The sequence below is a fragment of the Carlito syrichta genome, unplaced genomic scaffold, assembly GCF_000164805.1.
Source record: "Carlito syrichta isolate Samal-C Ts95f unplaced genomic scaffold, Tarsius_syrichta-2.0.1 Scaffold126791, whole genome shotgun sequence".
NCBI classification, from domain to species: domain Eukaryota; kingdom Metazoa; phylum Chordata; class Mammalia; order Primates; family Tarsiidae; genus Carlito; species Carlito syrichta.
In genome coordinates, this window is record NW_007070887.1 from 246,452 (window position 1) to 260,440 (window position 13,989).

At 45.5% G+C, this 13,989-nt stretch overlaps 1 protein-coding gene across 1 annotated transcript in view; it reads right to left on the reverse strand.

Moving 5' to 3' along the window:
* Window positions 1–7,671: 7,671 nt before the first annotated feature.
* CDPF1 (cysteine rich DPF motif domain containing 1) overlaps window positions 7,672–13,989 on the reverse strand; it is an 8,733-nt gene continuing 2,415 nt past the window's right edge. Inside the window, exons 2-4 of the mRNA XM_008048811.2 lie at window positions 12,153–12,265; window positions 10,679–10,790; window positions 7,672–8,840 (exon numbers count right to left, since the gene is read on the reverse strand). Coding sequence (XP_008047002.1) covers window positions 8,694–8,840; window positions 10,679–10,790; window positions 12,153–12,265 — 372 coding nt within the window. The 3' untranslated portion in view covers window positions 7,672–8,693. The remainder of the gene's footprint in view (window positions 8,841–10,678; window positions 10,791–12,152; window positions 12,266–13,989) is intronic.

A 13,989-nucleotide genomic window follows, 5' to 3' on the forward strand; every position in this document is an offset into this window, starting at 1 on the left:
GAGAATGATGTTCAGCGATCTGATTTTAACTCACTCAACTTTAATTAATGCACATTTCTTTATATCACATTTACCGTTTAATTAACTGGTAACCTCAAATTACGTTGCCAGCCTTCCCTTTTTACCCCTTCTTGACGGTTGTTCTCCTTTATAATTTTGAAAACTAATCAGCACTTTTAAACAACTTTTATAATCTTATAAACCTAGATGTATCCAAAGGTTAGGTATTTAAAAAGCAGCAAAATATTTATTTGGAGGACTTCACTTCTATTTCCTAAATCTGCTGCTTTTTAAACATAGGATTGAGAATTTTAAAAAACTATTTGATAAGCTATCAAAATGCAGCTGTTTTGTTCCATTCACTGTTTTCATGGTTGTAACTAATATATAGAAAAGCCTATTTCCAGATTTTTGTAGAAGAGCTCAGAAAACGTCGTCTCAAGACCTCTCTGGACTGTTGTAAGCTAGCATCTGTGGTAAGCAGGAACAAGACAAACTCCGAAAGCGTGTCAGCTTTCTGTTCTTTCACCTCTGTTCCTATCAAATCTGAACCAATTCAGCAGGCCTGTTTGTGGGCATGATCGTATTTTTAGGGACAGACTGACAAATGACTTGTAAATGTTCCTCCAGGCCCCATTTGGCAGCTCCTTTGTCTTTTCCCATGTTGCTTTTTTAAATATGACACTTTGTTTTTTTAACTCTTTGTGGTAGTAGATGATCCCCGGAGTGGAGATGAGGTCTATGTGACTTTATAATGTGGGCTAACCAGGGAGGCCAGTCACCCTGGAGAACAAGAGAGGGGGTACCATGTCCTTCAAATGGCGATTTTACTTAGTCTCAGATTTCATATCAGTTGGTTATTTTTTATGATGATTTAGGTGGTTTTATCTCTTTTTCCCACTATGTATGAAGGCAGTTTTCCCAAAATCTAAAACGTTTGTTTTGGCCTTAAAAATCAACTTCTCAACCTCAGTCCAGCTAGGAAAGCAATGTTGATTATGGCAGTTTGTTGACAATATATGGGCCTGGAAATATGTTCTATTTCTGTTCACTTGATAGATCAATTGTTCTGTTGAGAATTTTCAGCACTTCCCCCAGTCAGAACTGGACTGGACCTGCCAGGACCGCTGCCTCCATGGGAGCTGCTGGACACCTGGTCGTATCCTCAATGCCCCTTGCTCCCTCTATCTTTAGAAAATGTGGCTCTTCTGAGGTCATTATTATGTGAAGAATGATTAGGATTGACACTGATTTTGTTCTCAAGATCAGAATTATGAATATGAGACAAAAGGAAAGACAAAAAAGCATAAATTAGAATTAGGACATTTATTTTTTAAATTACACACTTAGTGGTGTTTCAGGTTGTTTTTTTTTTTTTTTTAATCCAGGATCTCCTTTTTTTAAAAAGAGGATCTGCTGGCCAGCAGTAGCCGACAGTCTGTCCAAGCGTCTTAGGAATCGGAAGCACATAAAAGTATTTCTATATTAAAGACACAGTTGAAAGGTTATCCTGATCCAGAAGGAAGCCAGCCTTTAAGTCACATGGCACTTCCCTTTCTTCTTTTCTAAAATGAGAACTCCCTGTGCTGACAAGACTCAAGGGCTGAAGCTTGTCCAGGGTTTCAGGGTCAGAGGCTCAATGAAAAGCCTGTGTTGCCCCCAGTGACTCTGCAACCTCTAGCTCTGATGTGTCCTCTGATTTCAAACCTCTATTTGAAATGCCATTCAAATAGACGTGGTCTGAGAAACTGAGCCTTGAGGTTTTCAGAGAAATCATTCATTTTGTTTAAATTTTCATAAAACCTATTCAAAATAGCTCCCTGTTTCAAGCTTTCAGCAATAAGGTCGAGTCAACTGGTAAGTTCTGTGTTAGCTCACTGGGATGCTCAGAGCATTGGTGAGCATGAATGCAGGAAATCAACTTAACTCACTCTGCAACAAGTCATTGTTTAAAACCTGGTTCTTCATTTTCTCAACTTTTAATAGCAAAAAGTGCCAAACTCCTGATTCCACAGAATTGCCAGATAGCCTTGGTCTTGTGTGCTGACCAGAATGAAGGGACAGCTAGTGGCTTATCTGCTATGTGCCTCCTAGTATACCAGTCAGCTGCAGGGCTCAGGATCAGACCTGGGCCTCTCCACTGTCTACCAGGAGCCTGGCAGCACATCCCTCCTCTTCCACCTTCTGGGCATCTCTAGCTGATTGTCCCACATGCTGAATTCTGTACCCCCCACACTTCAAGAAGCTGGAGGCCTATGCATGCATGAGGCCACTTGAAGGGCAGAATTGTCAAAACAAATGCTTCCAGTTACAGCAGCAAGAGCACGAGCTAGTGACCCTTCCTTTCTTTTCTTTTTGACAGGTTTTTCTCACACCCAAGCTGGAGTGCAGTGGTGTGATCATAGCTCACTGAAGCCTCAACCTCTGGCTCAAACAATCCTCCCGCCATCATACCTGAATAACTTTAAAAAAAATTTTTTTTGTAGAGATGGAGTCTTGCTATGTTGACTAGGCTGGTGTCCAACTCCTGGCCTTGAGCAATCTGCCCTCCTTTGCTTCCCAAAGTGCTGGGATTACAGGCATGAGCCACGGCATCTGACCCCTTCTTCCTTCCTTCCCACCTCCATTGTCGGTTTCCCCTCGACATTTCTCCAGCTCTGATGAGTAAAGCATCTTCCTAAAGAGTATGTCTGCCTGAACATACATAATGAATGTGAAGCAGGGTAGAAAAAGACCTAGTACTCAGGGCATTCACGAATGCCCACAAGAGCTGTCCATGTTTTAAAGAGATTCTTTTTTTCATTTTAAGAGCATAGAAGGTATCTTTCTGCTTGTGCTGATGCATTTCTTACTCTAAGCCATTTGAGACCCCAAGGAAAATGAACTGCCTGGAGTACTGTCTGGAGGTTCCAGGACAGCACAGCATCCCAAGTGCTAAGTAGGTCGATGCACAAGTAAAATACTTGATATATGATGACTAGCAAACAATTAAGCAACCACTCTTCCCCCAAATGTACTATGTAACCACTACCTCAATAGGCTTTGCAAAAGACACTGTTAAAATTAAGGTACACACACCTGGGTCTGTGTTCAGGGCCTCTTGAACACACATACCTGTGGTTGCTTATGCACAGAGAAACAGTACTTATGTGACTTTCAAAAGGAACTTCAGTTATTTAAAGGGAGACTTAAAGACACCTAAGTGCAAAAGTTGCTGCCCCAATTTGGTGAGACAGACTGGACATGATCTGGGCTTAGAAGAAGTAGCTGATGGTCCCATCCTGCCGCTAGTGGCGCCCACTGCCACCTCCACACCTTTGCTCCTTTTTACCTACTCCTGCTGGCCATGCAGAAGCCCCTTCCTAGGAGAGATCTTGCCAGATGCGGATGGAAACCGATGCCTCAAAGGCAACCTTAATAAAGCCGTCACTTGCGAAAGCCTGGCTCCTCTTAGCTCTCAACTGCATCCCTCTGTGTTTGATTCCAAGGATTTCCCACCTCAAGCTCTCTTTTTCAAACCTCTGTGACACCAGGCACATTTGATACTTACTGACTGGAGGCATAATTTTTGTCCTGACCCAGTGGCCACACCTGTCTTTGGAATGTCTTACGGAATTCCAGTTTAAATATGGTTTCATTGTTTCAACCCAGCAAGCCCAGTGCTCCCAGCTGAGACTGACTTCACCAGCATCGCCTTTGGTGGAGGGCTTCCAGGGACTGGGAAAAGCCGGCCACTTCAAAGTACCTCTTCAACCTGTGTAGTCTTTCAAAACACAGATCCCACTAGGAAAATATGCCAAGTGCCTGCAGCTTACCACCTATGGATAACATGGCTCTTGGCCACTTTCAAAGCAGGTTCCTGTGGTCTCCTCTGTTCCTCAGCCCCTTGAGGGGATCAGAATGGGAATCAAGCCCCATTTTAAAATGAAAACACCAGAGTGGAGGGCTGGTGAGGTGGGGCAAGTCTTTGGTCTCCAGGCATAGAGCACTTCCTCTACCTTCTCCGGCCTCCCTGCTCTTCCTGGGCACTCAAAACTGAGCGAGTGTGAGGCCAATTGTAAGTTATGACAGACCCCAGAGGCAGAGGCCTATAGTCCTCTCCTTAGCTTCCAGGCTTATGGACAGTCATCCCTGTCGCCTGCTGTTAGCATGGTTGGCCTGCTGCAGTGTTCCCGGAAAGATTACTTTGTGAAGGATGTTCTTTTAAATTCAGAACAGTGATGCAGATTCAGGAGAGGCAAGGAAATTATGCTGTCCATAAAAGTCACAAATCAAGATCAATGCCACCAATTGAGGGCTTACTGATGATTAAAACGTATCCACAGAAGATCTGTTTCAATGCGTCTAATTTTTATGGCATCAGCACTGCAAAGCATGGGGAAGTACTTGTTCTCATTCTAAAAGGAGCCCAGCTTCTCTAAACTGGGTCCAAGCTGATTTGTTTGGCTGCACTGGGATTTCTTACTAACACAATCTTTGCATCAAGTTGTCAGTCCAAGGGATTGTGTGCACCTTCCTAGAGGCAGCGATGGGGAGCAGTCATTCAATCTTGTCTTCAGACGTCACAATCTGGAAATGAAATGTCCACGACTATCTGGAGCAGAGAGGCTCTGAGGACTGCTCAGCTGTGCTGTAGTTTTGAGGAGCAAATAAAGGGTTGTGACAAATAAATGTTGAATAACCTGCCTCAACTGTGCTGGTGGCAACCAAGGGACATCTCACCAAGGGATTCTTTTGTGCCATTAAATCGTCAAGTGCCTTCCTCCTTCTAATTCCATGGCCTTTGCCCAGGGCATGTACTCCTCTGAGAGACTTTCTGCCTGGAAAGAACTAAGATTAGGCTCCAAAGATTGAGGTCTAGGTTTTTGCTGGGATTTATTCATTTTTTAGGTGCCATGTTGATAGAATTCATGAAAATGGTCAGTGACCCCATAGACTAGGGTAAGAATAAAGGTAATAAATTTGGCCTCACTCAGAATATAGGAGATCCGTTATATTTCTCTGGAAGTTGCAATAGATACTAAAATGTGAAATTGGAAGTTTCATTTTTAAAAAAGAAAATGAGCTTCATGCTTTAAATCACGACATAGTGCTTCCATTATGCTATTTTTGTAGAATGCAGTGGGTTCCTGTATATTATTTCAGTGGTGTGGGCTGCAAGCTTATCACAAAAAGCCATGTGATAGAACAGAAAGTGAGAGGCCAGTGCCTGGGGCTGTACCCACACCACCTTTTACCAGCTCCAGGTACCTGAGGGCAGATCTGGAACAGGGCGTCAACTGACCATCTGCTCAGAATTTCAGTTTGAGACATGAGAGACATAATTAGTTACTTTCCTCCCCCCAGAGAACGCATTTTGTGAGGGAAGAGGAGCTGCAGAATGTGGTTCCACTGAAATACACATAGCCACATCCTTTTGGAGTCCTTTGCTGATGCAAAAGACCAAACTGTGTCCCTGTTCAATGTCATATATTGATGGATGCATCTGATGGCATCAAGTATTTTAGTGGCCTCATGGCTGTTAGATGCATTATTTACAAAAAAAACCAAACATACATATATATATATTATATATATATATATATATATATGTGTGTGTGTGTGTGTAAGATTGATTTTTACATCATAAACAACATATTAAGACATGGGTCTTTTTTTATTTAAAAAGTTGCTAGTTTGGGTCAACTGTGAAAAAGTTCCATATTTTCAGGCCCAGAGAAGGGAATCTACCAACTTCCTCCTCTCTTGTCCTTCATCTCCTCCCACCCAGCCTCAAAACACATTTGTTTAATGAACTGATAGAGTACCATGCCAACTGGTGACAAATAAGTCCCCAAACCACAGGCCCTGCCTCCTAGGAAAAGTGGGGAGCCCAGGGCTCAAGGGCATGCGTGACCCCAGAGGAGATGCCTTTGGGCATCATCCTGGAGCCCCTAGGACTCAACTCTGCCTCAAGTCAGAGAAGATCAGGTTTCGGGACCTGAAGATGAACAAGTGTATGATCCTTTTACATAAAATCACTCACTTTTGGAAACTTCACTTTTTAAAAAAAATGCACAGTCAGTTATTTCTTCAGGCATAAAAAGAAATGTACCTCACAAAAGATGAAAACCACTCAGTACCCCTTTTGGCAAGATTACAGTGTTCATGTATTTACACTGTGTAGTAAAAAGAACTGTTAATAGCTATATCTTCAATACTGTGATTTGAGTTTTTTAAAACATCCTAATATAAGTATTTTACTAACTTATAATCATCTAATAATATTTTGTTAATTAATGTGTTAATTGACATATACTCTTAAAAGCCTGGCTCTTGAACCTATTGGAAACACAAAGGAAGCCGAAATAAAACAACTCAAATACAACTGCGTGTACACACACACACACACACACACACACATACAGCTTTTCATTTCTCCTGAGCCATGCAGAATTTATCGTCAATGTGTACATCTCTTCCTTCTGCCATACTTTGTATGCAAGAAGCATAAGCGAGTTCATCTTTCTTCATTTCTATCAGCAAGGCCTTCTTACACCCCAGGTTAGAGGCCTTCAATTTCATACAGCAGTGTTTTGCTAAAGATCCTTAACTATTCCTGTTAAGTAAATAGCTGTCTGCTCTTCAGGGAATTATTACCTATGGGTTATTACCAAAGAACTTTGGCAATCTGAAATATTCTGACAGAAATTATTTGCACGTGCTGGTTCTCTGGCACCTTCCAGATGGCCCAACCCCGAAGCACAGCAGAAACCAGAGACCCTGTGTCTCTCATACCTTGTTTCCAGTATCTTGGCAAAATTTCCTCTCGGTGCATATTTATAACACCCTCTGGGATCCACAGTTCCGTTATGCTAAAATCCTAGGGGAGAGGGTTGACAGACACACATGAGAATGGTGCAAATTCCCAAAGAAAGGACTGAGCTCAGTTTCTTGAGGTGTGCTCATGGTCACTATTCTTGGGTGCCTTATATTTTCAAAGCATTTAGGGCCTTTCAGACCCTTCTTTTTTATATTCCCAATTAGTAATTGCTGAGCAGGCTCCAGTGTCCTCTCTCCAAGTTCATACCTCTCTCCTGGTAGGGGGAGCAGACATCCAGGAACTCAGGAATCAAGAATGTACAGAGAAGGGCAAATATAATTTTCTAGTCATGTTAACTGATTGGTTCCAGGCAATTAGAAAATGGCTATAAAGTAACCTTAATTAAATAAAAAAAATCTTGGGTCTTCTTCACTTTCCTATTAGGAGATTGAACTGACCATGTGTATTGATTTTGATCCTGAATTTGTGAGAACTTATGTGTTTGGAATGTCCTACTGTAAGACTGATGAATGTAAAGAGTTAATTTCAGGGTACAGTCTTGCCTTTAATAGTTTTAAAAAATAAACTATTTTTTAAAATTTCGGGGTGAGTTTTGAGTGATGCTGTGAATTAAGTTTGGTATGGCAAAACCAGATTCTCAGCTAAAGTATCTGCCCTCCACCAGAACAGTCCCCTCACCCTTTCACCCTTGGCTGTCTTCACCTGTAGAGTCCCTTTTTGTCCTTCGGGGTACAGAATGGAGCTGGGACAATGTGGCCCCAGAATGATATCCATTTGTCTAAAATAACATAAAATAGGTGAAGCTTTTAAAAGTGTGGGAATCTTAAAATAAATGAGGGCACATATCAGTCATGAAAAGCTTTTTATTCATTCTTTCATCACAGATGACAGCTGACTTTGCAGTAGTTACAAAGTAAGACAGAGCAGTTCCTGCCACTAGGAATTCCCAAGCTCACAGACAGTGTAACACCACCTGCTACTGTGGAAGCTTCTTGGGACAGGGATGCCACAGCGGAGGGGGTGCTGTGGGCACAGCCACCAGGCTGTGGAGGTGGGACTGAGTTTGAGACGCAAGGGGCTGGCAGGCAGTGAGAGTGCAGGAAGCCCATGGCATTCCTGACCCAAGGGCAGGTAAGAGAGAATGAAACGGCCTGAGCTGGAGCCAGAGCCTGAGGGAGTTGGAAAGGCTGGAAGTCATCACTCAGCTTCCCGGGAGACCAGATCCATTGCCTGGCCCTAAGTGTCTCCAAATGTTTCAGTGGAAGGATTACTTTTCAAAACATTAGCTGGTTCTTTGAGTTTTTACTCATAAACATAATAAATACATGGTCAAGATTAAAAAAACATTTTCCAAGCAACACACAGGGATGCAAAGCAAACATTCTGTCCCCCTCTAGCCCTTCCACTCTGGTTCAGGAAAGCAGCTGCTGTCGATGGTTTTCCTTAGAGAGATCACTGCAGCCGCCTAGGGTGCCCCATGGCCCCAGCATACGTGACATCTTTCCCCACGAGCACCGGCAGAAGGCCTCCTGGTGAGCTGTCAGGAGAAAGGAGGTCTTTCCTCTCATCTGTGCAGCACTCACTCAGAGGCCTCAGCCCTGAAGGAGCTGGGGAGCACGGGGGGCAGGATTCTTCTATGATTGGTTGGGTAGCTGCCCAGTGGCTGCCTTCTGAGGTGTGTTCTTGGCATGGCTCCCTGGCCCTGTTGCTGCTGAAGCTAGATCCCAGCTCCCTCAGGCTGCAGATGCTGCTTCTGATGGTCTAGAAACAAGGCCGAGCATGGTAGCTCCAGGTCAATGGCATCCCTGAGTCAGGATGGCCCAGAAGCTCTGTGCAGGGTACTGCCCCGCTGACCTGGCACCAGTTGCACTCACGTCCGAGAACCAAGCTGGCTGGAGGGCTTCTTTGATGGCACTTTCCTCTTCTCCACGTCTTGCTGAATTTCCTGAGGAAAAGCACTGATGTTCTTCTGGACACAAGGGAGGCAAAATCTCTTGGAGTAAAATAAACTGCACTCCTGAAAGAATAGGGAAAGGAAGAGGCTGAGTACACAGGGGGTTGGGCAGGGCCCCCAAGATGCATTGAAGGGGTGGGGATGGCCAGAGCCAAACCAGCAAGAGAGGCCCAAAGGCTTGGCAGGGCATCCAGGAGAGAGGCAGTGAAGGCCTGGGTAATCCTGGGTAGGAACAGCTGGGATGGGACAGAAACACTCTGGGGCTTGTTCTGTTCCATCACAGTGAAGTGACAACAACGGGAAGCTAGAGCACAGACCACATCCCAAAAGTCAAAAATCCTATAGTTTCTCCTCCCAGTTATCACAGCAGGAATAGGGGCTTGGTGACCACCTGGTGCTGGGAACAGCAGGGGATGGGAGGGATAACCCCAGAGATCAAAGAGATCATGGATGAACGGCTGGACTGGGTAGGTGGCCAGAACTGTTCAGCCATGTCCACTGTCCCCACAACCTTAAATGCTAGAACTCCTAAGATCATCCTGGTACATGGCACATGACTAAGGATGATCCTCCCCAGCCTTCCCTGCAACTGGGCATGATCATGTGGCTTAGGTTGGTTGGTGGTATCAGCAGCAGCTGTGCGTGCCTCCTCCTTCTGGTTAGGCCTTCTAATAAATGGGTGTGTGCTCCTTTGTCCCTTCCCGCTGGCTGGGATGTGGTGATGGTGGAACCTGCAACAGTCACAGGGGACCCAAAGGGATGTTGTGTTGAGTATAACAGGGATGTCCTACCAGCTGGGACCACCTGCTCTGAACGCGTACATAGAAGAAAATAAGTAAATTATGATTTCTTTTATTTAGGCCACTCTATTTTTGATGTCTCTTTGTTCCAACAGCTTAGAGTATGGCTCAACTAAAATAAGGCTGTCCTTCCCACAGTTCTTAGAAAAGATCTTTGCCATGGAGATTCACTCACTGACAACCTACCATTTAATCAAAGAAAGTTGGAGACTTTTGATACCCACATAGGGTCCCCTCCCCTCTGCTCACCAAGCGCAGTCCAAGTTCCAGATGTAGCACTCAAGGCTTCCAGCTGCCCCATTCTACCTTTCCAGTCTTCACTTTCCAGCTCCTTCTTGACTGCCAGCTACTCTACACACCTGAAACACTCTGTACGCCATCTTTCCTCCAAGCCTCTGCCCATGCTAAGACCCCTCCCACCCCATCCCATCTCATCCACCTGGCCACTGAGGGATGGGGGCTGCCTGGTGTGGTCTGATACAGCTTCCCTGTGTGCACTTCACCTTGTGGCAAATGCTTGGGCACCTCTCAGACCCCAGGATCATGCTGGGTACTCCAGCCACACTCTGTAGGCCACAATACTACACCTCCATCCATCATCTCTGGTTTTTCAGCCATCCAGGTACACTTGGCCCACTCAGCCTCTCTGAACTTCAGTTTCTATAGGAATGGGTGTAATACCGCTTAATCCCTGAAGCCTCACCTGTAAAATAGGTTCCAGGCACAGAGCCTGGCAAACAACAAATGCTCAAGAAAGGACGGTCTCTTCTTCTGGGAGTTCCCACCAAGAACATCTAGAAAGAAAGTCCCTGTCCATGGAGAGAGGGAAGACAAGGGCTATGTGCACTATCGAAGGGAGAGGAAAGAACCCTGTGGTGCCACTGGGTGTGGTGCAGAGCCTCCAAGAATCTATTTCTCCTCTTCAGCCCAAGCAGAGACCCTCTAGCTGACCCTAGCTTTCCCCCTCACCTGTCCCTTTTGTCAGCTGCAGGACCCCATCTATAATGGCCCCTAAGAACTCTCATGGCCCTCCCTATCTAGGAGGGCACCTAGGATCACCACAGCAAGGACGAGCAGCCCCAGGCCCACACGCTTACCCACCGGGCCCATGCACACCAGTCTGCTGCATATGCTGCAACGTGAGCCAAGGATCAGGAATCTATCCTTGTCGGAGGTGAAGGGATCCTTCATGACATAGCTTTCCTCCAGGAGGCTGCAGGAGAGGGATGCCAACTGTCAGAACGGTCCAAACCTCTGCTGACTGAAAAACAGCTGTGAGTGATGGCCATGCAGCAGCAGCTTCCCTGGGGCCTGGACTTCCCCAGGGCCTGCATACCTGTGTAGGCTCATCAGGGTGGGGAATAGTCTACCTGTGCTGCAGGGTAGTGACAAAAAGGCCTAGCAATTGGGGGTCACGCTGGAATTGAAATTGGATCTGCTCTCAGTTCTGTAACAGCCTCGTCTGCCAAGAGGGCTGTCGCAGCATGAGCCCCAGACTCTAACCTGATTTACTGGGGTGGGGGCACAAGGCCTCCATCTGAGTGCCCCAAGCCTTCCCTTCACCCCAAGATGCCTGCTTCGGGGCAGGAAGTACCCGGTACCTTATCCAGCCTCAGAGGCCCTGGAAGCAGGCTGGCCTCACACTGCACACCAGAACGAGACGACAGGGTGATATGAGGGCACCCAAGTTCCTGTTCAGCAGAGGAATCAGACAGAAGGAAGAAGCCTTGCCCCACCACTCTGTCCCATGTGAGTAGCAAATTGGTCAGCTTTCCCACAAAGTGGCATTTGATGAAGCTCAAGCTAGGGATCAAGAAATAAGCCCCAGGACCCACTGGCTCTAGTCCAGGCCCACTCTGAGCAGATTCACGGGAAGCTGCTCCTCAGGATACGCTCTACCAGTACAGAAGCTGCAAGGAAGGCAGGCCTCCCACTAAAAACGTGTCATGGCAGGAAAGGCAGCAAGGGCACAGCTCCAAATAAGGATGCCACCACAGTTCCTCCCGGCTTCCACGTGGGTCATGGTGCCTCTACCCCATAACTGGAGCAGGTGCTAAACTCTGGGTGAAGCGTGGAGGAAGAAGCGTGGGGGTTCTGGAAGAGTCAGACAGCCCTCAAGCTTTGCCCGAGTCCTCCATAAGTCACACCTCAAGTGTCCAGAGCCTGGGCAGGGATGTGTCAGAACACCCAAGCCTCATGTCAGAACCAAGCACAGCCAGGCTCGGTGGCTCAGCCTGTATTCCCACGCCTTTGGGAGGCTGAGGTGAGTGGATTGCCTGAGCCCGTGCGTTCGAGACTGCCTGGGCAGCGAGACCTCATCTCTACAATAAATCAAAAAATCAGCCGGGTGTGGTAGCGCATGCCTGTAATTCCAGCTACTTGGAAGGCTGAGGTGGAAGGATCGCCGGAGCCTAGCAGGCGAGGCTGCGGTGGCCGGGAGCGGCCACTGCACTCCAGTCTGGGTGACAGAGTGAGACTCCAACTCAAAAAAAAAAAAAAAGAACCAAGCACAGTACCCACCAAACAGTTCTGGGCATGGGCTTTCCTGGAACTGGCCCCCAAAATGTATACTCACACCACTGACTGGGTGTTGGGAGGCTTCTGCCCCACATAGCTGTACGGAGCTGTCAAGGCACAGAGCTCACATGCAAACATTCCCAGGGGATGGCATTCTGCCTCAGACGCCATCTGCAAGATGAAGAGACAGAGGGTTACCTTCAGAAGCAAGAACCACTCACACCTAAAAGCCTTCCCACATACCCCACACTTCCACCAGCAAAATGCAAGGCCTCCCCTTACAGACAAGAAACCTCAGGTTCAGAGCAAGTAAGAGAGCTGCTCAAGGTCACACATCATTTTCAAGTGCACATGAGATATTACTAAGACAGAAATCAAAGAAATAGAAAATGGACAAACAAAAAAGAATCAGTAAAATCAAAGCTGTTTATTTCAAAAGTTCAATAAAATTGGCAACCTCTAATTAGACTGATCAAGAAAAAAGGGAAGATACAAATTACCCCTATCTGGAATGAAAGAGGGAATATCACTAAGACTAGACATTAAAAGGCTACTAAGAGAATGTTATTAACAACTTTTTACCAATAAATCTGATAATCTAGATGAACAGATTTCTTGAAAAAAACATCAATTCAGAAAAGTAACTCAAGAAAAATTAGGGAAAATGAATGGTCCTATATCAAGTATAAAAATCGAATTTATAATAAAAACTTTTCCTGGAAATGAATTTTTAAAAATGCGTAAGGCATTTTAGTAAGTAATACCAATTTCATACAATCTCTTTCAGAATATAGAATAGAAAGGAACACTCAGTGATTCTATGAGGCCAGTGCAGTATAATATGGACATCAAAACTGCCAATATTACCCTGATACCAGACAAAGCAATTATAGGAAAATGACAGACCAATATCCTTAACACAAATATACACATTTTTTAAAATGTTTATTTGGAGTCTCACTACGTCACCCAGGCTGGAGTGCAGTCGCACACTCATGGCCACCCCAGAGTCGACATGCTGGGCTCAGGAGATCCTTCCACCTCAGCCTTCCAAGTAGCCGGAACTACAGGCACACACTACCATGCCCGGTTAATTTTTGATTTATTGTAGAGACAAGGTCTTGCCAGGTTGCCCAGGCTAGTCTAGAACCTGCGGGCTCAGGCAATCCACTCGCCTTGGCCTCCCAAAGTGCTGGGATTACAGGCCGAGTCATCGAGTCTGGCCTAAATATACACATTTTTAACAAAATATGACCAGATTGAATACAATATATATAAGAAGCATAATACATCATGAGTGAGTGGATTTATCCCAGGAATACAAGGTTAGTTCGACATTTGCAAACCAATGAATGCAAGTCACAATAGTAACAGAAGGAAGAAAATTATATAATTATTATAACAGATACAGAAAAAGCATGACAAAATTCAAGGCTCTGGATGGTGCTGGGAGAGTGCTCAGCTCTCCTACTTCAAACCTAAGTGGCTATTCACTAAATTCTCTTCCTTGGCATTCAAGGCCTATTCAATTTGGGTACCACCTTTTTCCACATTACTCCCCCCTTGTGCTCAAGTGGCTCATTTCCAATCCTTCAGATATTCTCTGTACTTTCTCACCTCCTTGCCTTTGCTCCTACTGTTCCTTCCACCTAGAAGGCTTTCCCTTACATCCCTACCAATGAAATTGCTCTTTGGCTGTCCTGAAGAATCTCTTTGGCATTCTTTTAAAGTTATCTATCCTATGGTGCTTTCTTTTTTTTTTTGAGTTGGAGTCTCACTCTGTCGCCCAGACTGGAGTGCAGTGGCCACTCCTGGCCACCGCAGCCTCGACCTGCTGGGCTCCGGCGATCCTTCCGCTTCAGCCTTCCAAGTAGCTGAAACTATAGGCGCGCGCT